Source organism: Antechinus flavipes, chromosome 3, assembly GCF_016432865.1.
Source record: "Antechinus flavipes isolate AdamAnt ecotype Samford, QLD, Australia chromosome 3, AdamAnt_v2, whole genome shotgun sequence".
Lineage (NCBI taxonomy): Eukaryota > Metazoa > Chordata > Mammalia > Dasyuromorphia > Dasyuridae > Antechinus > Antechinus flavipes.
The window spans coordinates 531022005-531048704 of NC_067400.1; the positions used below are offsets into that span (position 1 = coordinate 531022005).

At 37.1% G+C, this 26700-nt stretch overlaps 1 protein-coding gene across 16 annotated transcripts in view; it reads right to left on the reverse strand.

Annotated features, from left to right (window-relative positions):
• Positions 1 to 13462: 13462 nt before the first annotated feature.
• Positions 13463 to 26700, reverse strand: part of DLG2 (discs large MAGUK scaffold protein 2) — a 2591935-nt gene continuing 2578697 nt past the window's right edge. For all 16 annotated transcript variants that reach the window (XM_051987236.1, XM_051987235.1, XM_051987234.1 and 13 more), the window contains 2 exons: positions 23538 to 23629; positions 13463 to 18769 (listed from right to left, as the gene is read on the reverse strand). In XM_051987236.1, the coding sequence (XP_051843196.1) occupies positions 18663 to 18769; positions 23538 to 23629 (199 nt within the window). In that variant the 3' untranslated portion in view covers positions 13463 to 18662. The remainder of the gene's footprint in view (positions 18770 to 23537; positions 23630 to 26700) is intronic.

Here is a 26700-nt window from a genome sequence, read left to right on the forward strand (position 1 = left end):
CCCAAATGGGATCATGAAGGATCTGAATAACAACAAAGATATTTCAGTTCTCCTAATTCTTTACTCTGGGATGATCAGAGCACATCTTTTGGATTAGATTATTTAGTTTCCAATAAATTTTTTTCTATTTTTGAATTTTTATTACAACTCTTTATTACATGTAATATTTATTGTGTTTTGATTTAAAAAGGATGTATTTACTATTTCTGCCTTTCTGCATTTGATTTTGAGGGTTTTATGCCTTACTACATGATCAATTTTTGTGTAGGTTCCATGTATCTCTGAGAAAAAAAGCATATTCCTTTCTTTTCCTATTCAATTTTCTCCAAAGTTCTATCATGCCTAACTTTTCTAAAATTCTATTTATTTTCTTAACTTCTTTCTTGTTTATTTCATCCTTCAGTTTATCTAGTTCTGATATAGGGGATTGAAATCCTTCACTAGAATAGTTTTGTTGTCTATTTCTTCTGAGCAAAGCACATCTTAATGCTTCTTGCATGTGAGAGTTCCTAAAGACAACTCCTCTTTTAGTCTTCTTTTTTTTTTAGACTAGAAATCTCCAGTCTCTCCATCAAAAGTTATTATGGTCTTTCACTCAAGTGCTTTCCTCTCCATCCTGGAATTCTCTGCCTCCCAATTTCTACCCCAGCTCCATCCCCCACCTCTGCCTTTCTTGATTTGTGAATCCTTATTCCAAAGTAGTTTCTATCATTGTTCATTCTGTTTTCCTCCCATGTTTCTTGTCCACCTAAAAATGTGTTTTATCCCCTTAACCTAACATATCATGTTAACACAAAACACCATGCATCCAAGTCCAGTAAGTTTTTATACTAAATTAAATTATCACTCCCTTGAATTAAAATTGAGATAGCAAAATAGATAGAAAGCTGGACAGGAGGGAGGAAGACCCAAGTTCAAATATTGTGTGGATATTTGCTAGCTTTGTGACCCTGGGAAGTCACTTTATTTCTCTCTCATTTAGTTTTTTTTTAAATTGCAAAATGGGGATACCTCCCTTCCAGGATTTTTGTAAGGATCAAAGGAAATGTCAGGGACAATATTTTTCAAATTTTAGTGCTATATAAATGATAGTTATAGCATATAGTATTATCAAAATCTTGGTATTTTTTTTTTAAACTTGCAAAGGACCTTACAGATTATCTAGTATAATTATTTAATTGTAAATATTTGGCTAGAGATGTGAAATAATTTTGCCCAAGGTCTTGTAACTAATTAGTGACAGGAGCTGTATTCCTGAGACTCAAATCCATTGTTCTTAAGAATCTTGGTTTTAATCTCAAGTACCTGGATATAAGACCTTGGACAAATCACTCAACCCCTGAGTGACAGCCTGATATTCAAGTAGCTATGATTTTGGGGGTAGTCCAGTTTCTCTCTCCTTCCATCCCCCCATGCTGCAAATGTGCCCCTTAGTAACCACATTTGGTCCTTATTAAAATCTACTTAAGTTTAAATTGGGATTCTGAGCTGGAGCTTCTACAAAAGAAAAGTTGGCTCCATGATCAGAATGCTTCTTTCACTCTTGTAGAATGGTTTTTAAATGAGTTGCAATTAGGTCCTGTGAAAGATAATGAAATCTGGAACGATTTTTCCCCCTATTACTTTTGCTCACATTTAAGGAAACACTCTCATTTTCTTGATGGAACCAGTCTACCAAAGGCAGAAAAAAGGCAAAAAAAATTTCAGCATCTGTGTAGAGTCTTAGGGAGATATGTGACAAGTTTTGGCTGAAGCAAGAAACCAGTATGAGAAAAGTTTTAAAAGTAGGCAAATTGGCCAACATCCTTTCATTTATCCTTCTATGCATTTTTTTTTTTTTTTTTTTTTTTTTGCTCAGTGTTGTTCCTTTCAGTGTTCTTCAACTGTCCTTATGTTCTTAAGGTTCAGGGTCCTTAGGTACAGAATGAGAACTATAGAGTTGGATAGAACCTCAGAAGCTATCCCCTCGAAATCATATATGACCCACAATTTTCTTTCTAACATCTGCCAAAAGTGGTCACTCAGCTATTACTTAAGGACCTCTAGGGAGGTGTTCATTCCACTTCTGGAGAGCTCCAATTGTTTACAAGAAATTTTGTTGTTGTTTTTACATTGAGTTGAAATCAGACTCTCCCTTTAGCTTTGCTCTTACTTCTGTCTTCAAAGTCAAGGCAGGACAAGTCTACTAACTCTTTTAAAAAATAATAACTTTTTATTTTTTAAAATACATTCAAAGATAGTTTTCAACATTCACCCTTGCCAAACCTTGTGTTCCAATTTTTTCCCCTTCCCCTAGACAGTAAATCTAACTCTTTCAAATAATCTTTTAATTGCTTATTAATGTCATAGCTACAATATAACACCCAGAACTACTAGATACTCTTCCAGATGAGATCTGAATAGGAAAGTTGATTTAATTTAATGCTATTCAAAAAAGTACCTCATATTTCACTTACTATGAAATTAGTTACTACCTTAAAGAGCTATATTCAACTGGGGAAAAGCAATAGGGACACAAAAAAGTAAATACAAAATAGATGGATAACACTTCAGTGGAGAGGAAGGCATAAGTATGTTTTTGAGCTGATCCTTTAAGGGAGCCAGGGATTTGTAGAGGCATAGATGAGAAAAAGGATTCTGGGTGTGGAAGCCATTTGGTACCAAGGTGCTGAAGGGAACATCATTTACAGGAAATGGTAAGTTAGCTAATTTGGCTAGTTTGTGAAGGGAATAATATAAAGTTAATTTGGAAATAAGTATTTATTAATTAATAATAATATAATAGTAATAAAAATGAAGTCAGTTTTGTTGGATCTAGACTGTGAAAGATTTTAAATGTCAGAAGAGTTTGAATTTTATCTTAATAGTAATAGGGAGACATTGAAGCTTCTTGAGCAGAGAAGTGACATTCACATATGTATTATATATATCAATCTTGCAGCCATTGGGTGGCAGGATTACAGAGAGGTCAGTAAGGACTTAATTGAAATAATCCAAGGGAAGAGTGATGAGACTTTGAACTACGCTGGAAATAAGTTTCATTCTAAAGATGTTAATCTTGATGCTAAGAATGTTGCTGGTGTTTTTTTTTTTTTTTTAAAACAGAAATAGAGAAGCCAGGAAAAGAGGCATATTTAGGGGAAAGGTGATAAATTTTGTTTTGGAACTTTTGAATTTGAGATTTTATTCAGATAGAATTGCCCAGTTAATGTTAGTTATATGGAACTTGAATTTGGGAAATCATTTTGGGACCTAAATGGACAGGATGGATTGGAGTAGTAAGAGGTTTGAAGTAGGAAGAGTCACCAGAGAGAGGTAGATGAGAAGACATAAAGAGGAGAGAAGAAAGACAGAAAGAAATAAGAAAAAGAAAAACACACGGAAAAAGAGGAGGAGGAGGATTTTAGGAGAGAGCCAATAACCGAAAAAACTATAGAAGAAGAAAGACAATATTAGGACTATTCCCAATATACAGTTTTACATTTGGATTTTAAACTAAATGTCTCACCATTGTTATATGGAAGGTATGGCTAGAAAGCAACTCATATGAAAAGGATCTGAGGCTGTGATGATTCACAAGATCAATACATGTCAACAGTGCTAAGTCATTCAAAAAACATTTATTAAGTGCCTACCATGTGCCCGATATTGAGAGTGGTGTAATGGAAAGGGCATAGAACAACTAGTCAAGAAACTCAGGTTTTAGGCCCAGTTCTTCAGTTAGTTTGTGTTGCCCCTTTTCTAGACACCAGCTTCCTCCTCTGTAATAGAGGGTTGAGCAAAATGATAATTGGTGATTCATGGTGTAGTCTACCTTCTTATGATCTATCAGGTTTACTTTTCTTATAATATCTCATATACCTAGAATTTTCTTGCCCTCATTTCAATCTGTTAAGATCCTATTCATCCTTCCAGATTCAAACTCAGGTGATTCCTGATTCCCTTAATCACATGTGACCTGCCTCTGATTTATTGTAGTCCTTTGTCTAATCATATAAGTCTGTTTTTTCTTTCTTGTTCTCCCTTTATAGACTTTATGGAGTTATCTTTGATGTTAGAATTATTGGATAGTTTGTCTTATTCTCTCTACCATATTGTAAGTTCCTGGAAGGTGGGAATGAATTCTTATGACTTTCCCCATATTCCTTAATGTCTTACACATATTAGGCTTTCTTTCTTTTTGTTTCTTCCTCCCTCTTTCTTTTTCTCCCTCCCTGCCTTCCTTCTTTCCTCTCGTCTTCCTTTCCTCCCTTCCTCCTTTCTTCCCTCCTTTTCTCCCTCACTTTCTCACTCCTTTCCTCTCTCCCTCCCTTTCCTTTCTTTCCTCCTCTCAAACTTATTTTAGGAATTGAATTGACTATATTGATAATGATCATTCATGCGCTACTTTAAAAAGCTTTGCCATTGTTCTTGCCATGGGGAGCTGACTAGAAGGAGATAGAATATAAGCTTCTTATATTCTAATAAGAATGTTATTAGAATATAATTTTTGTTTTGATATCTCTAACAGTTATAAATATCTGTCACACGGTGGGAGATACTTAATGAATGCCTGTTGGAGAATTGATTTTTAAAAAATTACCATTTCTGGCACTGCAGTTCATGAATTAATTTAAATTAAAATTTTCTAATTAACTAAGATCAATTTTTCACTCCCTCTCACCCTCCTGCCATTGAAAATTGATTTATTTTTGATTAATTGAACTCTGTTTTAGCTGAGCTCTCATAGCACTTTAGTGAGACAACAAACTGGAATTCAATTCAGGAGATCTGGTACCAAGCCCCTCAGCCTGGAATTTTGACCTTTTCAGAATCTGGCCTGGCCTGGAAAAATTTAGCAATTTTTTCTACTATTTAAAAAAACCCCATGATTCTAAAAAGGAATCCCAAGGCTTTGCCAGACAGATGGTCAAAGGGACTCATGGTACTAAAAAAGATTAAGAACTCCTGATGTGTTAGTGATTTCCCTCTTCTCACCTCCGCCTGGTAAAACCCTTAGTTTCATTTAAAACTCAGACCAATTGTCATCTCTACATGAGGTTTTTGTTAAGTATCTCCTCCTCCCTTGCCCACAAATGCTAGTACTATTCCCAAACCACTTGGTGTATGTTTTGTGTTTACTTGTCTATTTACATGTTGGATCCAAGTTTCTTGAAAACAGAGACTACTGTCGTATTATGGGCTTAGGATTGTGGTGCCCCTGTGAGCAGAAAAATGCATGTAAATTTTTTTTTGCCTTTCCTTTATACCAGAGAAGAAGTCTGAATTATTATGGTATTAAAAGAGAAAATATGTTGATATTATACAATAGTATAAAGATATTTTATTCGTTTCTGAATTTCTAAACTATTTGTGTGTGTTAACTGCTGCTCTTCATGTGTTTTGTTTGTAGCTTCTGCCACATTTTATTTCTTGCTCCCATTTAATTTCTTATGCTTACATGAGATATTCTGACTGCAATGAAAAAAGTCATAATATGAAAGGAATAACTGTATCTTTAAAATTTTTAATTTGTATCCCTAATGCCAAAGGCCTTGATAGATATTTAGAATGAAGGAATGAAGTTCTGTCTCTTCGGTGTTTCAATACTCTCATTTGAGAGTATGAACTTCCCTCCCAATGATGCAGTGACACATACCCATTGGTATTAAAACGTTACTTCTACTGTAAAATGCATCATCCTTTGGCCAGCATGATAATGTCTCTCTCTGCTCAGCTAGTCTGATTCTGGGAAGAATGATGATGAACAGTCAGTCACAGGATAATTCTCTAAGCCCTTCCATTTTTGGCAGAACTTATCAGAGCCTATGCTTATCTTGAATGACTGTCAAGACTTCAAGATGTCCTGCTGACTCAGGAGAAATTTTAGTATCTCTCCTGCTAAAGCTTCATTCATTCATTCATCTATTTATTCATTGATTCATTCATTCATTGATTCACTCATTTATTTATTTATGCATCCATTCATCCATCCATTTATTTATTTATCTATTATTTTTACTTTATTTTTTGTTATGGCTCTCTCTATATGTTATATATAATATGTATTATGTCAATAATTATATAATATATTAACTATAGTGATATATTAACATATTATATAATACATCACATATAATATTATATGCATAGATAATAAAATTTATTTATTCATTCATTTATTTGATAGGGACCTTTAATAGGGAAAAATGATTTCTTTATTTCAGATGAAACAGATCCAAAAAGAAAAATCCCAAACATAGATACCTGGAAAGGGGCTAACTACCCACTTCTTGCATGGAATAATATCATGACATATCAGACTGGAAGGCAGAGGACAGAAGTAACCTCGGATACTATTCTGGGGCTGGAAAATCTAACTCCTTATTGGAATTGATCCCAATTATCCTTGAGCCTAGGAGTCTCTTTTTACCACTTCTTTTCTAATTAAAAAGTTATTGATATCTTTTGTTTATACATGACTTCATTTCAAAATCTTTTTTTTCACTTTCTCCCTACCAAAAGAATCAACTCCTATAACAAGAAAGAAAACAAGAGAAAGAACAGCAGTTCAGCAAAGCTAACCAGCCCATCATCTGAGCCTGACAGTACATGTGTGGCTTAATCCTAATGGTCCCCAATCTGTGCAAATGAGTTAGAGAAATACATTTTCTCACCTTTCCTTCTGTGCCAAGTTCAGTCAGCATCCTTACCCAGTATTCAGTTCTTCCTTTTTTGTTCTTTCCCTTTACAGTGTGTTTTTTTATTGTGCATCTTTAACCCCCAATTTGAAACATGAAGTCTTGCAGCTTCTTGCATCTCTGAAACAGTTTGGTTCCTTAGATTGTGGGATGTGCTCCTCCTACTCCCTAATTATTTCATCTTTTCTGCTGTTGCCATTGTAATTGGTTGCCTGATTTTCATATCTATTCTTTTTCCTTTCTACTCCCTGCAGGTGTACACACCAGATTTCAAAGGTACATTTCTTGGTTTTATTATATAAGGTTAAGGGCAGCAGACAAATGCAGAAATAATTACCAGACTAAAATAATTAGGACTCATGAAATTCATTTTTCTCTGACACTTGAATGTCTTTAAACTATTTTTTCCATAGTAAATTCTGAGACCACTTTCATTTTTGTTGTATACTTTGTGTCTTAAGCAATGACTGGAATCAGTAGGTACTTAATAAAAACATGCCAAATTTAATTGGACTTAAAAAAAGTTATGAGGTGAGTAGTAAGGACATAGTATGTTTGCAAATCTTAAAGCAATATCTAAATGATAGTTATTATTTAGAGGCAGATATAAGGAGAGAGTATATTCTGGTATATTTATAGAAAACTATGGAGACAGGAGAAGCCATGTTTGCTCAGAACACCTAGGAGCAGAGGCATAAAGATAGAAAGACTCTCCGAGGTCAGCTAATCATCTCCTTATTGTTATTATTATTATTTTGTTTATATAGAAAGAAACTGGAGCAGCTAGGTGGCATAGTGGATAGAGCATTGGGTTTGGAATCAGGAAAATTCATCTTCCTGAGTCCAAATCTAACCATAGATACTAGTTGTGTCACCCTGGCCAAGTCACTCTACCCTGTTTGCTTCAGTTTCCTTATCTGTAAAATGAGCTGGAAAAGGAAATGGCAAACCATTCCAATATTTCTGCCAAGAAAACTCCAAATGGAGTCAGAGAGAATCATACGTAACTGAAAAATGACTGAACATAAGATGAAACTGAGACCCAGGAATGTTAAGGGATTGGACCAAAATCATACAAAATAGTAATGTATCAGAGGTAGCTTGTGAAACAAGGTGTTTTGGCTCCAGAGCTCTTTCCACTGTGCCATTCCAGTCTGGCTGAATATAGACTCTGTGAAGGAGAGAAATCTGTTTCAACCTAGAAAAGTAGGTTGGAGTCAGATTGTAGAAGCATTTTCAGATTAGGCTGAGGGGTTTTATTTTGTCTTTGAGGGAACAGGGGAGTCAGTGATGATTTTTGAGTAAGGGTGTGACAGAGATTTATGATCTCTGTTTTGGGAAGGTCAGTAGGAAGGTGTGCAGAGGATAGATTGAAGAGAGCAGAGACTGGAGCAGAGGGACCAATTTAGGAAGTCCCTGAAATAGTCTATGTGATAACTTTGCGATGTGCTGGTGTGATTGGTGAGAAGGAAATGGATATGAAATCTGTTGTGAAGCAAGACTGCTTCAGCTCTACTTGTCCTTCCCAAATATTGCTATTTCATTCCTCATTAATTTCTCGGGTATAGGTCCAGTAGGAGGACAGAAAGCAGCTGAAATGCTAATTATTGAAATTTTGCTCATTAGGTAAAATTTCCCCTCTAGCAACAGTTCTTTCTAAATCTTGTAAAAACTGTCTCTTGGGTAGAATATTCGAGGAGAGCAAGTTTTCCATATTTGCTCATTTTTTGAAAGCTGAGGTCAATTTATTCTCCATTTTTAATTGAATCCTTTTTCTCAAGGCTGCTTGACATTATCAAGAGGCAAAAGACATCACACGGCTCTTTTTCTGTAGTGTGTCTTTATCCCTGAAATGCATCTACTCAGGACTGGTCATTCTACCATTATATTGTGTCTTATAGAGAGAAGGATTTGTTATTGAAATGTATGCTTAGTGCTTTGTGAAGAAATCAAAGGTAACAAGTTAAACAGTCTCCTGTGTTCTTGTATTCTCCCTAAGTTGATCCTGTTTGATTTCCTCTGTTGTTTGGCACTTCTAGCTGCCCATCAGCTAGATGCCATCCATCTCTTAACTGCCCACCACCTCCTCTCCTATCTCAGTCTGCTGCTACTTCATTCTCCTCAAACCACCTTCCCCTTTCCTTCCTGCACCCCTGTGATTTCATAGGTATAGAAAGAGTGAACACATCCTTCTTTTTCCAATGTAGGTCAGAACTATCTCTACAACTTAGAAAGTTGTCTGAAGAATTGAAGGGTTAAGTTCCTTGCTTAGTATATGTCAAAGATCGTACCTGAACCCCTATCTCTCCATTTTCAACAGCTGACCAATTAATTTTCTATCCACTATATCAAGATTCCTCTATAACAGATTGTACTTCCTTTCTTTCCCCACCTTGTGTAAGAACATTCCAGACCAGTGACTTTTAGGGGCAATCTGGTGATGGGAACCTAGTTTCTGTAGGTAACAGGACGCAGGACAGAGATATTAGGCAGGTAAAGAAGGGATGGGCTGTGAGGGGTTGCTCAAGGTAAAACCTTCAGCCATCAAGAAATGCTGTAGGCAATGAACATTTGAGTTCAGAGGTAAATAATCTGTTTGGTCCATGAAGGCAAGAGCAGTCTTGAAAACAATTCCTTAGCCTATGTATTCTATGTGTACCATGATCCAATTCGCTATATTAAGTAAAACTTGATGTTCTTGTGAGAATATCATATCCTTTGGTTCTCTCTCTAGACTGACTTTTTTTCTTTTCAGCATCCACTTTTTACTGGTTAGGTAGAAGAGTTGTGTACCCCATAGACCCTTCTTGGATAATTGGATCCAGAGGGAGAAAGAATCTTAGAGGTCATCTAGTCTTATTAACTTATTTTATAGAGGAAGAATTTTAATTTTACAACTCCTTTCATCCCCTCAAAGACCTTGATAGGAAAATCATAAGCTTTTGATGTTCTATTTTGTATAGAATGTCTAAATATTTTTCCTGCTTCAGTTATTGCTTAGACATTTTTCATTAACATCCATAGTCTTTTTAATTGCAATTGGGATTTTCTTGGTAAATATACTGGAGTACTATTTCCTCCTCTAACTCATTTTACAGATGAGGAAATTGAGGCAAACAGGATGAAGTGACTTGCCTAGTGTTGTGCAGTTACTAAGTGAAATCAGATTTGAAATCAGAAATTTGAGTCTCCTTGACTGCAGGCCTGGCAGTCTATCCACTGTATTACCTAGCTCGTCTCAATTTTGCATAGAGTATATAAATATTTTCCCTGCTAACTAGATAGATAGTAATTTTCTTGAGGACAAATTGATCCAGTTTGGAGAATCTAATTCTACTAGTCTGTGATTTGATCTTTTATAATTTTTTATCTTCTTCCTTCATCTCTCAGTGCCTAGAGCACAAGTGGGAAACCTTTTATTATTATTATTATTTTTTTTACTGCCAAGGGCTATTTGACTATATTTAATATCATTAGCAGGCCGTACAAAATTATCAATTTAAAAATTAGCCAGCAATGTTTGATCAAATGTTTAATTAGCTCACCCCTAATGTGATGTCTGGAACTGTGGTTGCCTTGGCAGGTCCAAACCAATTTGTGGCCCTGCAGGCCGGACATTCCCCAACCCTGGCCTAGAGTAGCATTCTACAGAGAGAATGCACTTAATGCCTACTTATTAAACTCTAGTAAGCTTGATGAGTAAATAACTTTGGAGCCAAGAAACTGGTTTGATCTTTGATTCTGATACCTATTTACAGTGTGATCATGGTTAAGTTGCCTCAGTCAAACACTGATTTATTGCTAAGTACAATGTTGACAACATGCAAAGTGCTCTGATGACAGACAGAAAGATGGACAGAATCAGTTTGACCTTAAGGAGCTTTTAATTTGTAATCAGCAATTAAATATTTGTCTTTAACTTCTTGGTACGTAATGTTCCTTTTCTATAACATGAGTAATAGTTTTCGAAGTATATTAATTGCTTCATAGACTTAGTAGGAGGAAAATTTTTGTAAATTTGAGCCACTGTAGAAATGAATTTTCATAAATTGAATTATTTCCTCTTTGAATGATCTGAACTACTCTAGATAGAGTATATTATCTCTTTTTTCTTCTCCCCTGTCTGATAGACCCCTGTATTATTGGATCCTTATTTTATTTCAATCAGTATTATTTAGTTTGATATGATTCCACAGGGGTAATTATTATAAATTCTATATATTAAAAGTTAGAGCTGTGAATTGCAAATTGTAAATTCACTTGTTTAATCATAGGAAGCTAATTAATGAACCCCTATCCTTGTTTTTACTTGTTATAGTTAGCAAACCTCAGTGTGACAGAGGTCTCAATTGCATGGAAAGTCCCTCAGCCATTTCATTGCTCCTGTACCCTTCATTATCTTTTTGTTGTCCAATATGAGGAGATGGCTATGAGCTTTTGGTCAATGCATGACCCTTGTTGCTGAATTATAGTCTGCCCTTCCATCCTGTTGGCCCATGGTGGTGTCTTGACTTTTCCTTCTGTCTAATCCCATAAGCTTGCTCATTGGCTTGGTAGGACCTCTTGAAGGGTCAAGAGCTCACTAGCCCATTTATCAGCTAATGAAATTCTGAATTTTGTATAGACTCTCTAAGAGGATCAAGGACAAAGTCTACCCATTAATAAGGTTCTGTATTTTTGGTATGCTTTACCTATATTTTCTGCTTAACCCAAGTAAGATGTCAACTTACTATTCAATTATCAGGAGCTCAATAATAAGATGATAAATTCTTTCAAATTTAAGGGACTTGAAAAATTCAATGTACGGATGAAAAATGAACACAATTCCTTTTATTCTTCCTCATTCTCAAAGAGTGAAGCTCAATGCACAGGTTTATTTGATTTTAAACAAGGGCTCCTTCAGATGATCTTTCTAGTTCTAACACTGCTTAGAAAGAGCCTGTTGCTTAAGACGCAGGGGATCTATGAATATTCCTCTCTTCAGTTTAGGAAAAGCTACATCAATCAATCAATCACTATATATTTATTAAATGCCTAAGAGGTGCCAGGCACTGTGTTATTGAGAAATTCCCTTTGCATTAGTGGATCTTAATATTCTAGAGTTGAAAGTTGTCTAGAACACCAATGCTTAACTGAAGCATACCTTTTGACTATAAGTCTTAATTTTTTCTGGAGGGCTATCTGAACCTTAACAAAGAACCTTCAAAGCATTCCAATTCAAGTCCCTCATTTTTAGATGAAAAACTGCTGATCAGAGAAGTTAAATTAAAACCAAAATCATACAAGTTGGAAGAGATAGAATCCTAATTTAAACTAGTGATTAATAAATCAAAGAATTATAGAATTTCAGAGTTAGAGCATCCTCAGAAGTCATTTGTGACACAAGGAGGTTGAACTTGGTTCATGTTCCACCTGGCCGAATTAAATTTCATTGACTAATCCCATGATCTAAAGAAATATTGTGGAAATGTGGAAAGAACTTTGGGTTTTCTCATCTACAAAATAGGGGCAATAATGCTTGCATGATTTTGTGAAGCATTTTTTTAAATAATTGAAAGTGCAATAGAAATGTGAATTATTATTGTGTAGTCCACACTTTTTTCAGAGTGTGAGTCTTGAGATATTTTGGCCATTATATTGTCTGATTGGATTCCTTTATGATTGGTTGCTCTAAATATATGGAAATTGATTGTTAATATGACTGAAAAAAAACAGTATTGACCTCAGAATGGTTGATGTCAAATGTCGATGTGGTCTGTGTCAACACTTAAAATTGAGGTGAAAACATTTGGTCACTATTTGAATAACTCATATGTCTGTCTTCTGTACATCCAGATAGTTGAGACAAGTGTGAAGATGGACTGAATTTTTGGATCCCTAATATAATTATCACTTGACTTTGCTCTTAATGGAGAAAGGTGTATTTTATTCTCCTCTTGGTGTAATATTCTGAAAAATTTTCCCTCTGACTCTGATAATTTGATTTTCTTTCTAACACAAACATAGCTTCTTAATGAAAACCACTTAAATACACCATGGGTGTGTAATTACTTTAGAGAGGAAGATTCTCTTTAAGATTCAAAAGACCCATTTGCTAGACTCATTTCTGTCACTTATTAGCTATATGACATTGGACAACTCACTTGACCTTTCTAGGACTAAGTTAATTCATTTAACTAGATGAAATTTCTAAGGTCTGACAGTATATACACATTCTGCATCATTAGAGTTGGAAAAGAATTTGGAGGCTCCTCGTCCAACCTTCATCCCTCTTAGAACTTACCATTTCAAGATTGCCATTCTGTCCACTATGCCATCAACTATCTTTCTCCTACTCTTTGAGTAGGAGAACTGGATATGAGCTAAAAGGAAATGAGGAGAGGCTATAAGATCGTAGGTTTGGAGCTGGAGGAGTTATTAGAGGCCACTGAAACCAACAGTCTTCATTTACAGGTGAGGAAACTGAGTGTTTTAGAAAAGGCTAATTGACTTGCCCAGAGTCATATTGCTAGTAAATTAATGCGGTGGAGTTTGAATCTGGCTATTCTGTGTCTAAATTTTGTGTTCTACTCATTATACCACACTGCCTCTCCATCAACTTTTTGGAATTTCCTGGAAGAAGACTAATTATGCTTTGTGAAGAAATCATTTGCTATAAAGTGTAAAAATGTTTTAATGTCTTATAATAAAATTCATGACATTTATAAACACTCTATCAAGGATTTACAACTGAGCCACTGTCGATCGCTTGAAATGGAATAAATATGCAAGGAGACAGCTCGTATGAAATATACATCTCAACTTTATAATTGTGTGTGCTTTATTCTTTACACAAATGGAATGGATGTGTCAAATATTTACACTTAACAGGAGTGTAAGCTGTATAATGTCTCTGTAAAACCCCAGTTCGGACTCCAAGAACCCCCAACTACAGCTCTAGGTGGAGAAACATCCTGTCAGAGAGAATCACATCACCACAAGTGTTAGAAACAAAGCATCAACTGGGATACAGCCTGGCATACTCAAAAATTCAGACACTCCAATGGAAACTTGGGAAACACAAAATTAAAAGGGAAAAGAAGAAAAGTCGGTCATTCCCACTGGGAGTCAACAGTGCCATCTGCTTATCTTTCCTGATGTTTTGCTAATGATCTACTGGGCTCTACCACTCAGATAATCGATACTAGATGTCAGACCATCCCAGCTTGTTCTCAGGTGCTCCTTTGGTGATGGGGCAGGCTACGATATGCTGTATGTTAACTAGTCCTAAAAAACAAGGTGGAGTGAAGAAAAATATTTGCAGCCTTGTGCCCATGTGCCGGTATTGGTACAGATCCCTACACATGCCCAATATTATTTTATATATATGTGTATATATAGCATATATAATGGGTATATACTATAGATATACATATATAAAAACATAGCAATTTGCATTTAGTTCATTTTCAAAATGAATTTCCTTGGGGGGATGGGGGAAGGGTGGGGAGGTTCTTTCATCAACTTCAAGAGAACTGTCCCTCCTTTTTTTTTTTTTTTAAAGAAAAAAAAAAGAAAAAAGAATGAACCTCTTAGTCCCTTGCTTAAATGTTCTCTGGAAATATGACAGGACAATGGATGTGGTTTGACCAGCAAATTAATTTTGTCTCAACAATGGAGTTGAGTTAACTCAATCAGGAATCAGCTGGAGTTCATGGCTAAGAGGCCAAAGAGAATATTCCATATGGAAAGAAGAAAAGGAAAGGTTTAGAATGGAAAGAAGAAAAAGAAAAGAAAGAAAACCTCTCCTCTAAACTAAAACAATATTGTTCCATAAGTGGCCTGGGCAAAGGTTTGGCTCCTTACGGCAATTTTTCTCTCTGGTCAGCATTTTTGCTCCTGGTTTATCCATAGGTGGCTTCTTCCTGAGTGCCAATGAGACTCTGAGATTCAGACTGGTCTTATTTTTTAGAAGGTATTCTTGCAGTGACAGTGCAAGGTCAACCAATTCTCAGTAGAAGAGCAAGAATCCCAGGAGGGATTAGCTGTCATCCATCAGGGCACCAGGATGTTGGCTAGGAATTGCTGCTCACCTGTAAATCACAAGCTTTGATTTACTAGAGAAGCAGGAACAATTCCATGCAAGATGAGTTTCCTGATGTTACTACATGCGAAGCAGAGAGAGAAGTAGAAAGGCTGAAGATGAGGGACAGGAGGGAAAGGATAGAAACTGAGGAAACTGGACAGATGGAGAGAAGAGGTGAGGAGGAAAGAGAAGAGGAAGAGAAGAAAAAAAGGAAGAAAGTGGAACAGACAGGAGATAAGGGATCCAAGATGAATAAATAAAAGAGATGTGAAAAATAGGAATAGGGAAGGAAAATGAGAGGGAAAGAAGAGAGAAAGAAAAGGAGGAAAGGAGAAAGAAAAGGAATGAGTGGAGGTAAAGAGAGAGGGAAGAACCAGAATAGGAAATGGAGAGAGGAGAGCAAAAGAAGATGGAAGGAGGAGGAATTAGAAAAGGGAGGGGAAGAAAAAAAGGGAGAAAGTTGAGATAACTAAAGAAGAGAAGAAGGAAATAAAGGGATGTTGGATAGGTAAAGAAGAGTGGTACACTCTAGCAAGGATTTTGTTCTGGAGGGTTAGCTATAGATACACTGAGACAGTTAGAAAGTGAAGGCAGAGAGTAGGGTTTTTCCTAGGTGGCCTCCCTGAGCACCAGTGGCAAACAGGAGAGTATAGGCTCAGCAGAGAAATTAATGGAGGGCCGGGAGGGAAGATACCACTGCCCATCTGCAAGTAGAGAGCAGAAATGAACATTTAAGTGAATTCTGGCAAATGGGCAACGAGATTTAATTTTTGGTTGAGTGAAGACCCTTGTGGTGCTACACATTGTGCCAGAGCATGCGAAATAGCACCAGTGACACGGTCTGGCACATTCCCGAAAGGGTCCGTGTTTGCATGGGGTATGATGGGGGGGTTTGTGCTGTGCCCACCAGTGAGCCTCCTGAATGGTGGGAGGGAGAGAAGAGGAGAGAGGGACAGAGAGCGAGAGAGCGCCAGTTCACTGTTTGTTTGCAGGGTTAGCACCAGTCTGGTCCGAGGCTCTGAGTGCATTGGCACTAGATGTAACTGGAATCATTTTCCTGCCTTCTCTACAGAAGTTACAGTTGCTGCAAAATCTCGGAATTGCAAGGAGCACTAAAGACTGCATGAGGATGGGAAGCACAAAACATCAAAACAGCAAAGCAAATGGAAGAGGAAACCCTATAGGGAAAAAAAAAAAGACTCTCACCAATCCTCTTGGCGATTCTCCAAGCTGATATATAATATTTAAAAATCTATATTTAAAAAAAACCAGTGCAAATGCCAACTCTAAGCTGGAAGCATTCAGACAAGGAAAATAAATAATATACTATATACTATAGAACAGAAGATTGGTGGGAGAAAAACTTGATTGTATTCAGCCACAATACCACTATCAATTGGAAAGCACAGCACACGACCTCAGAAAACATGTACTCAGTTAAGGAGAGTCCCAGAAAAGGTAGCATGCTCAAACAGGAAGAAACAAAACACTGTCAGAGTGGTTTGGAAAGGAAGGAAAGCTGGGATAATAGGAGAAAGTTCTGGTGTCAAAAACACAACCTGGGAAGTGGGAGGGTGTAAGCAATTTCGTGAAGTGGGCCCGAACCTGAGACAATAGCCATTAATGGATGTGGAAATCTCTTGAGAATCTGAGGAGCTCTGTAGAGTTCTCTGGAAGTTCTGATTGTAGTGGGGGGTGGTCTGGGAATGCATGTCTAGCCCTAATTAGTCTGTTGACCCAAGACTCTAATTGAATGCACAGATGGATTTGTTTTGTTTTTATTTATTTATCTTTTTTTTTTTTTTTTTTTTTTTGGAAAGGAAGTCGGGTAGTTTGCAGTCAGACAGACAGATGGTATTCAGAGCAAGGTGGATGACTCAATTTCTCTAAAAGGGACCTGACTTATCTCCTCTGTTTCCACTGCAAAGAAATACCATCAGCGCCGATGGCTGTTGGTTGCCCTTGTCTCTCCTCACTCCTGCTGATGCACCTGTTTACTGCACAGTGTGGCAGGACATAGCTGCCAGGTCTGGATGCCACCGAGATAAGGCTGTGGGGCTTGACCTCTGCACAGAGAGAATCCATAGTCATTTCCAATCAAGGTTACTCAAGACTTTTCTCCCTAAACAACTGGGTGAAAAAGCTCTGATGTGATAGAACAACTAGTTAGTGCTGACCTTAGTCTCTTGGTTCAATTTACTAGTGAGATTGGGGATGGGGGGGCTATCTCCTTTCTTTTCCACTTGATCCAGGTACATCCCTGTGCAAGGCTGTGAGGGAAGTTCACCTCAGAATCCTGGAACAACCTTTCATGGCGTGGTCTCTGCCTAGCATGGAACTGTCCAGCCAAGCACGACTGTAGCTCCCAAGCCAGACACTTCCCTTCTTATCCTCCAAGACATTCAGCAGATCTGTGATAAAAGTCCCCCAAAGGTACATATTGTCCCCAGCTGTCTCTCCCCAAACCCTTGGTGAAGGAAGTGGAAAGAAGTTTTACGGGTCAGCTAGAGTTGTACCAAAACATCTGCTCAGCCTTTGAGCATTCTAGGAGGGAACCTGGAAAAGAGCTGTCCAATGCTCACAATTAGGACTCCTTAAAGAAACACCTACATTATTCTTTAAGTCACTGCAATGAATTTGTCCTCTAAAGAACCATCAGCTTAATGCTGCATTATCTTAATCAAGTCTCAAAAAGAGCCTAGAGGCCAATTCATTAGAGAATGGAGTTTTGTAGGAATTTATTCTTAGGAGCCAATAGGAAACCATGGGATTTAGTGCTGGAAAGAGCACTGATCAGATAGGCCATCTCCTCCTTTTACAGATCTGGAAACCGAGGACCGGAGGGGAAGTGCCTTGCCCAGTGTTACACAGGTAATAAGCAACAGAGCTGGGATTGGAATTCAGGTTTCTTTGATTCCAAATCCAGGGCTTCTTCCACAATTTCACATCTTTCTGTCACGGGAGGAAACTTAGGAAGGAGGAGAGGGGTCTGACTTTTAAAGAAATTAAGTGGTTGCTTAAAAATCATCAACAACCGAAAGACTAGTGCAACTTTTAGATTCTCTAAATCTGACAGTCTGCTGAGGGTGTAATAAACTATGCCTTTCCATTAATTAAGCCTTTACAAAATATCTCACAAAAACATTTTTCACCTATATAAATTAGTTTCTATACATTTAATATAATTTTATTTTTATAAATTATTCCATCTTTAAGTGCCTTCTTTCAGTATATAAATGGTAAAATAGACAATCAAAAATCTTAAAGCTATTCCCAGATGGAACCCCCCCTTCCCCCATCATCAATCGGGTAAATGCTCTGTTCACTCGCCAATTGCATGGAATGTTTTCCTTTGCAGGTACCAGTGAAAACAACTATATGATCATCACTTTCTGTCGCAATGGTGTCTCTGAAGGAAACCATTATCTTTCTCTCTTACTTTTTTTTAAATCATTGTCTCTTTTTGCTAAGAAATCAAGGGATGTGCATAGTTACAAAGTTCCACGTGTACCAATTACAGATGTGCAATGACAAGCTTGGTGAGGTTCAAGAGCTGGGAACTTTTCTTTAAAGCAATCAACACACAGAACTCAGCCATTACAACAGGTTGGGGTGCCCGTCGAGTCGAGGAGGCGGCTCGAACCTCTGGACAGAGAGCCCCATCAGAAATCCATACCTACACCTGGCACTTTGAGCACATGACGTCTTCCCCACATACGGCAAAAGTCCTTGAGTTTCTACCCTTTGGCCCCTCAGTTTCCTTCATGGCTTCACACACGTTGTGTTGTACATTCATAAAATTCACATTGACTGCAAGAACATAAATGCAACAAAAACATAAAAGCCTCCACGTAGTATATTATATATTTTTTTCTTCTAAATACTCTTCTGTCATCATCAGAGGTGCAGCAGCTAATTTATAACTTCTCCTTGGAAGGGATCCAGATGAAAGGGCCGGATTGTTCTTCGATAACGAGTTTGCATTGGTTATATATATCTTCTAAGGTTTCGCCTTGAACAATAGCTGCAACAAAAACACATTTATGGTCATTTTTAAAGGTTCTGAGTAAAGTAAAAAATATTGCCTTCTGGGATCACTCCAGCTCAAAGTATTCTTTCTCTCTCCTTAAATTTTGCTGGGTACATCACCTGGCTCTCAGAGTTCTTGTGTGTTGTTTATATGTTGTATCAGAATTTTGTATATGTATTGTCTCTCTGACAGAGACAAGAAGGTGACACAGTGGAAAGAGTGCTGGAACTGGGATCAGAAAGGACTGTGTTCAAATCCAACCTTAGATACTAACTATGTGACCCTGAGTCTTTAATCTCTGTCTGCCTTGGTTTCTTCAACTGACAATAATAGCTCCTACTTCCTTGGGCTGTTGGGAGGATCAAATAAGGTAATATATAAAAAGTACTTAACAGTGCCTGGCATATAATAGGTTGTGTAATGCATCCTCTCCTTCCTCCCTTCCTTTTCATAATTCAAAGATTATTGAAGTGAATTGCATTCATTTAACCAGTTTTCAAATCAATAGGAACTTTAAACTTGTTAATCATTATTGCTGTTCAGTAGTGTCTGACTCTGATAAAAGTTTTCTCATGTACATTTGTTAACTTGCACTTACCATCAGCTAGAACTATCTGTTCATTTTCACCATTCTATGATGAAATAGAAAAGGGACTATATGATTGTTATTTAAAAATAACTAGGTAGAGGCAGCTAGTTTGTATAGTGGATACAGCACCAGTCCTGAAGTCAGGAAGATCTGAGTTCAAATCTGGCCTCAGACACTTAATACTTCCTGGCTGTGTGACCCTGGGCAAATCACTTAACCCCAATTGCCTCAGCAAAAAAAAAAAAAAAAAAAAGACTAGGTAGAAATTAAAGTAAATTTTCCAAAATCTTCTGTGCACATTGCAATGAGAAACTCATTTGATGAAAACTTTACTTTCTCTGTCCCTGAAAATATCGCAATATCTATATGTCTCCATCTCTCTCTGTCTCTGTCTCTGTCTCTCTCTCTCTTTCTCCCCCCCCCCCCATCCCCGCCTTATCCATCCATCCATATCTGACAGGTCTCTAAAAGAAGACAGCATTATGAAACTATGGTGACTTCACTCATCCCTACATTATCTCTTTGTCATTTGTTTACTCATGCAAAACTCAGATTCTCTTTCTATTTCTCTTTCTATTCTTCCTTAGTTTAACATCCTCAGTCAGAATCTATTCTCACCATCTGAGCTAGAGGCCAGAGGCTTGATCTTTGGAACAATTCTTTAATTATGTCTTATTTTAATAAAACTTGGTTTTCAAATTACATTTTAAAATGTCCTATAATTTACTATTGTTATGGTTTCCAATAGATTTCCTGTAAGAAAAAATTTTTTGTCTTTATTGTTATATAATATAACACAAAAAGGCACTGGGGATATCTCAATACCGGGTGCTATGGCAGGTAAAAGATTTTTTAAATTCCTTCTTTAATTGAGAGATAACACAATTCTAAGTGAAGATTCCATAGCATGTCCTTGAGGATTTTTCTTAAAACACAATTTTACACTAATTTGGTTCTTTTGTCAGTGATATCTCTAGGGGTGGATGGGTCTATGAAAAAAAAAAGTAGACCCTTTTTACTCACCTGCTTTCAAATTTGTTTCTGGAAAATACAGAGAAATGAAAAATAGTAAAATCCATACCCACTGGACAATGAGAAATGGCTACAAGCCTGGTGCTCTATCTACATCACTAGATACAGTGGAGTCGGGAATACCTGAGTTCAAATCTAGCCTGAGACACGTATTACCTGTATGACCTTAAGTTAACCAAGTCACTTACTTCTATGTGCCTCAGTTTCTTTATCTGTAAAATAGGGATAATAATAGCATCTACCACAGGGTTGTTGTGAGGGTTAATGAGATAATATTGGCATAGTACTTAGCATATGCCATATGATATATGATAGGCACTAAAGAAGGCTATTTTTATTACTCATATTATTTCAGTGACATGACCACAAAGACTGCCAGGTAGCACTTGTGACAATAGTGAGATTAGAATTCTAGGTCTTCTGCCTCTGAATCCAATGTTCTTTCCCACTGTAACATGTCCTTTTATGGTGAAAAATAACTTGCCTGTTAGTAATTAATTCACCTTTCCCTTCACATAACCCACTGAATACATGTACAAATTGCTAAGTGACTGACATTTCCTAAAGTCTGAATAAAGTGGATATGAAAAATTCAGATAGGCCATGTGCCTTATTTGGAAATAAGAAATGTCTAAGTAAGTACTTTTTAAATTACAGAGGATCGCTCATTAGGCAGGCACATATTGTCTCTTCAACATTCCCATCAGTCATATTACTGTGGAAATCTGCCATGTGAAGAACTGATGATCAGAATCACAGAATTTCAGAGAGGGAAGGGATTCCGATTCCATTCCATTATTCTATTATTAAGAAAATAAATTCCTTTACAGACTACCCAACAAGCAGTTAGTCAGTTTCTTCATGAAGACCTTCAGTGATAGGAGAACCTACTACCTTTCCAAGCAATTCTCCTTTAGGACACCTTTAATTAATGGGAAAATTTCCCCCTAAATCAAGCCTAAATCACCCCTTTGCAACTTATTGAATTGAGCTGATTTCTGTTCCTCCAAACTTATTTGAAAGAAAAAAATCTTTCTCAGTCTTAAGGCAGAGGCATGGGGACAGGAAAATACTGGAAATGAATACTCAACAGATTTTCAAATGGTATTTATTTAGAATTGTCCTTCTGGCATCCAAGAATCTTATTCAAATGCCCTTGGAGGCAGAATATGCCTGAGGGGATGGGTTCTAGTATAATTATTTGTTATGAGTTGTCAAATGTACATGTTGTTCCTAACACACAATGTTTTGGACAGGTGGCAATGCTTTCTCTTCAAAGCTCTTTCTTCTTCAGTACTCTCTTAGTTTTTCTCATTTCAGGGACAAAGGAATAATTTGATACTTTAATTTACTAATTTCCTTGAACAAAGAGGATTATCTTAGTATCTGGGCCATCTGCAAGCAGTATTAGGAATAACAACCAAGGACAGGCAGCTGAGAGTGTTTGAAGTCTTGTTAGGAAGGGCAATTGAAGTTGGAAATCCAGATGATAGATTGTTAGGCCTAAAACGGACTTTGGGGATCATGTGCTCCAACACTTTCATTTTGCTTATGAGAGCTGAGGTCCAGAGAAATTAAAGGATTTGCTCAAGGTCATATGGGCAGTAAGGACAGGAACATGGGTCTTCTGGCTAAAGTCATTGTACTATCAACTACACCAAGATCCTTCAATTTTTGAGAATTTCTTGTATATCCATAGTGGTATCTTTCCTTTCAAATCAGAAGGGAAATATAGGAATATGGGAATATAGGAGAAGGAGGAAGAAACCATGATCTTTTTTCTCTCTTATTGTCCTATGTCTGCCCTTTGGCCAAGGGGATGATAAAACTTAATTAAGTAGAGCCCTGTTTGAAGGTCCTATAGATTCTATGGACTCAATAATAACCAACATTTATATAGTACTTTAAGGTTCATAAAATAGTTACCTACTTCAAATCCCTCGTTAAACAGATCAGGCACTAAGTCCAAGGAACTGAGCAGCCAGGTAGTATAATGGAAAAAGTGCCAGACCTGGAGTTAGGAAGATTCATTTTCCTGAGTTCAAATCTAGCATCAGACACTTACTAGTTATATGACTCTGAGAAAGTCACTTAATCCTGTTTGTCTCAGTTTCCTCATCTGTAAAATGAGCTGGAGAAGGAAATAGCAAACCATTCCAGTATCTTTGCCAAGAAAACCCCAAAAAGGATCATGAAGAATCAGAAATGATTAAAAAATGATCAAAGGTTTGTAAAGCACTTTATATAATAATAGTTGCTACTTCTTCAGCACTTTCAAATAAGTTTGATAGGTATTAGTTCTTTTGCTCTTCATGACAGCCCTGTGAGGTAGACAATACAGACATTACTATTCTCTATTAGTGATAAACCAAGGGTCAAATATTTAAGTGACTCCACCATGGTCACACTGCTAATAAAAGTCAGAGGCTCAATTCAAACAATTCAATATACATATTGTTTCAATTTGGTTTTTATATTCTTAGTGCCTTGCACATAGCAGGCACTTAATAAATGCTTGTAGAAAGAAGTATTAATTATAATATGATAATTTATTTAACAATCCTAGGAGGTAGTTATTGGGAACCTGGACTCTCATTACTATAGGAGCTCCAAGAGATACTAGAGCATCTGTTGGCACAAATTAATTTATACGGTCCCTTTACTAGATGAGAGATTTAAGAAAATTCACTATATCTGGTGTTTCCTGGGAATAAATTCCCCATTAGATTTGGGAATACTGGGCAGCCTTTATGAAGCACCCAAGAACTCTTCAGCTTTTGGTGAATGGAATGGGTAAGATTAAAGGATATTTAAATGAAAGAGGGAAAAAAAAAGATATTTCTATTTAGATTCCCTTTTAAGTGTTTTTTTTTTTTTTGGAATTTTTTCAAATTATCTGAAACTTGAATTCTATTCAATGTGTTTCAACAAACATTGCTTAATCCCAAAACTGAGCAGTGTGGATTCTGGATCAGCAAGGCACTGAATGAAAATTACTACAGAGTATCCAATACATTCATGTCACCCTAAATTTCCAAGGACCAATTTTATGCCCTGGATGTTACCCAGTCACTATCTCATAGATCAGGGCATTAATTTGTCTGTTTACAGCACAGAGTGAAGTCACTGATGGAAGCTTACCTGTAAAATACTCTCCAAATTCTTGCTCTAACTTGATAGCTCGGTCATAGGTTTTCTTGGCTTGTTCCTCTGTGAGACGCTTATTCATCTCCCTAGGGAAATAAAGGATATGTCAGTTAAAATATACCATAAATGAATTTGTGACTCCTGAAACTGCTTGCTTTTCTGCAATCTGTCTCCCCAACATATATACTACAAAATAAAATGCAAACACAACTGTCTTGGAAATTTCTTATTTCTAATTTAGGAATGGATTGCCTAGAAATATTGTGATTTAGCCTTAACCTGCACAGTTTTAGTAATGGGAATTCAGTACTTTGTGAAGCAACTATTATTGAATGACTATTATTATTATTATAAAATTATACTGAGCTACAGTTAATCTCCTTGTACCTTTTGCCACCCATTGCTCCTCCTTCTGATCTCTGGGGTCAAGCAAAACAAGGTTAGTCCCTTTTCTAAGTATCAGACTTTCAGATACTTGAGGACATCTATCATGTCTTCACCCTTCTTCTTTCACTGTACCTAAAGTGCTTTCTTTCAAAATCACCTTGCTTTTCCACATATTTATCAGATAACATGGCATTTAGTTATTCTCCTCTAGAATGTTCATTTTAAAATGTGATTCCCAGTACATACCCCAATACTCCAAATGTCAGTGAGAGGGAAAAAGGAGACAGGAAGAAGATAATTGCTTTTTCTGTCAATTCTCTGTTGGATGTTTGTACTTAACAAAACTGGATCTTTCTAACATGGAGTTTATAGGATCATAGATTTAGATTTGGAGATGTTAGAAGTCCGATTTTACAGATTAAAAAGGTGCAGATGAAGCAATAAGGTACCAAAGGCAAAAAAATAAAAGGGAGAAGGGGCCAGGCAAGTCAAACCATGAGCACCATCTTGACCTTTCTTTCCTCTCAGACCCTGATGAAGTTAGCCCAAGCCTCTAGACCCAACTGCCTTGGGAATGGCAGTGTTCCCCTAAACCACTGAACCTGCTTCTAGGCCAGCTTGAAGCCAGCCTGAGGGGGAGCAGCCATGCCATACCACCAGGAGCTTTTCCACTCCTTGCCACACCACTAGCTATCAATCAGAGAAGCAATTCCTGTGAAGAAGGGACCAACATTCTTCTCTAGGTGTCAACCTGTGGCCATACACAGCAGAAAAGCCAGTGTAGGCACCCTGAGGATAATAACCTGCTAGGCAAGTCAAACGACTACTTATAACTTAACTACAACCTTCACAGCCTAGAGCCCCAAACCCAAGAAAGTTTGGAATAAACTCCAATAGCAATGCTTCGTGTCTGTAGCCATCACCCTAGGAGAACAACGCGGCCACTGCTCCTAAGGGTGTTTCAGCCACACTGACTAAAGACCCAGAAAAGAAATTTGTCATCCCCCAAGTTATTAGTGCAGTTACTTAGTTTAACATTATAAATTGATATCATTTTAGCATTGGAAATGGCATTTAAGAAGAGGTTTTAGCAGCTGTTTTGTCACTGAACCCTAAAGACTCTGGGACCTTTGACTTGAAGTTGAAATCTTCCAAGAATGTTGTCTCTCTCATCAGAATATGAGCTCCTTGAGAATAGAGATTTGTATTTTTTATATGTATTACAAGAACTTACTATAGAATTTGTTTTTCCATATTCCATTCCACAATCAAGATGATCTTCCTAAAGCAGGATCCATGTCAATCCACTATTCAATAAACTCCTGTGCCCATTACTTTCAGGATCAAATATAAGATCCTCTCTTTGGCATTCATTTGTATTCTGGGGTCCACCCTCCTCACCTTTCCAGTTTTATATATGATTCCCCTCAACATACTTTGTAATCCAATGATTCTGGCCTCCTTCCTGTTCCCATTTTAGATAATGTGTAGAAAGTGCTACCCAAACTTCCTAGTGTTATATGAATGTCAGTTATTATGGGGGACACAAAGGTGAATAATATGGGTCTATTCTTTAAGACATTATAGTTGGTCTGCTCAGGCATCTTCCTGTTCACCTGAGTGTGACAGATTTAAAACAGAGAACTGAGATATGGCAGCACTTTATGTTAGATACATTTTAACACGGCATCTGCTCACTCTCATGCACTCTATTCCAGCCAAACTGGCTCATTGGCTCTTCTTCCTGATGTATAATATCTTAAGTCTCACCTTGGTGCTTAAGTAGGCCTATGTTATTTCTCTGCCTACTTTTCTTAGCGCCTCTTGAAACCTGTGGCTTCCTTTAAGACTTTCTTATAAAAACCCTTTAATGCTCTTCCTTCACCCTTGGAAATTATTTTGAATCTACTTTCCATTTACTTGCTCAAGGTCACATAGCTTGGCAAAACTAGATATGGAATTAAGATATTTTGATTTTAAGTCCAGTGCCTTTGCTAAGAAAATAATATTAATAAGTAGTATTTATATCATGCTTTAGGGTTTGCAAAGTATATGTTATCAAAGTACATGTTATTGGGATAATCTGATCCAATAATCCTGATTTAGGTGATATTATTATCCCCATATTACAGGTAAGGGAACTGAGACTGAGAGAAGTTAAATGACTTGTGTAGGAGTCACCCAGCTAGTAACTGCAGGACAAGATTTGAACTCAGGTGCAAATAAAAGAGATTAATTTTCACCTGGGCATGGAGAGATTCTTTGAGAGAAAATGAAGATATGCTATTCCCCCTCCCAGAACTGGGGGTGAGAGGCAATGCATAGAAGAGATCTGATGTAAAGCAGACTTGGCTTTATGGTTTTTTATACATTCATGGAAGATTTCAACTTCAAGTCAAAGGTCGCAGAGTCTTTAGGGTTCAGTGACAAATGCCCCTTTGAACATAAAGCAGAATTTGATATACTTTTAGCCAGTCAAGCAGGCATTCACTGAGGGATTATGAAAGAGGATATGAAAATGCATGCTGGAAATGAAATAATATATAAAGAACCACAATCCTGAGAAGTGATAGGGGCCATGCATTTGTTCCAGCTGACCTAGCAAAAGAAAGAGGCCCTGATCCTACTCCCAAGTCACTCTCTAAGGGTAAAACTAGTGGAGGGAATAAATGCTCCCAAGAAGTTTGCCTTAGTCTAAAGGTCACTTTCTCTGCCCTTGGATCCTGGGGACTCAGCTGTACCAAATTAGCCTCTATTTGTTCCCCTCCTC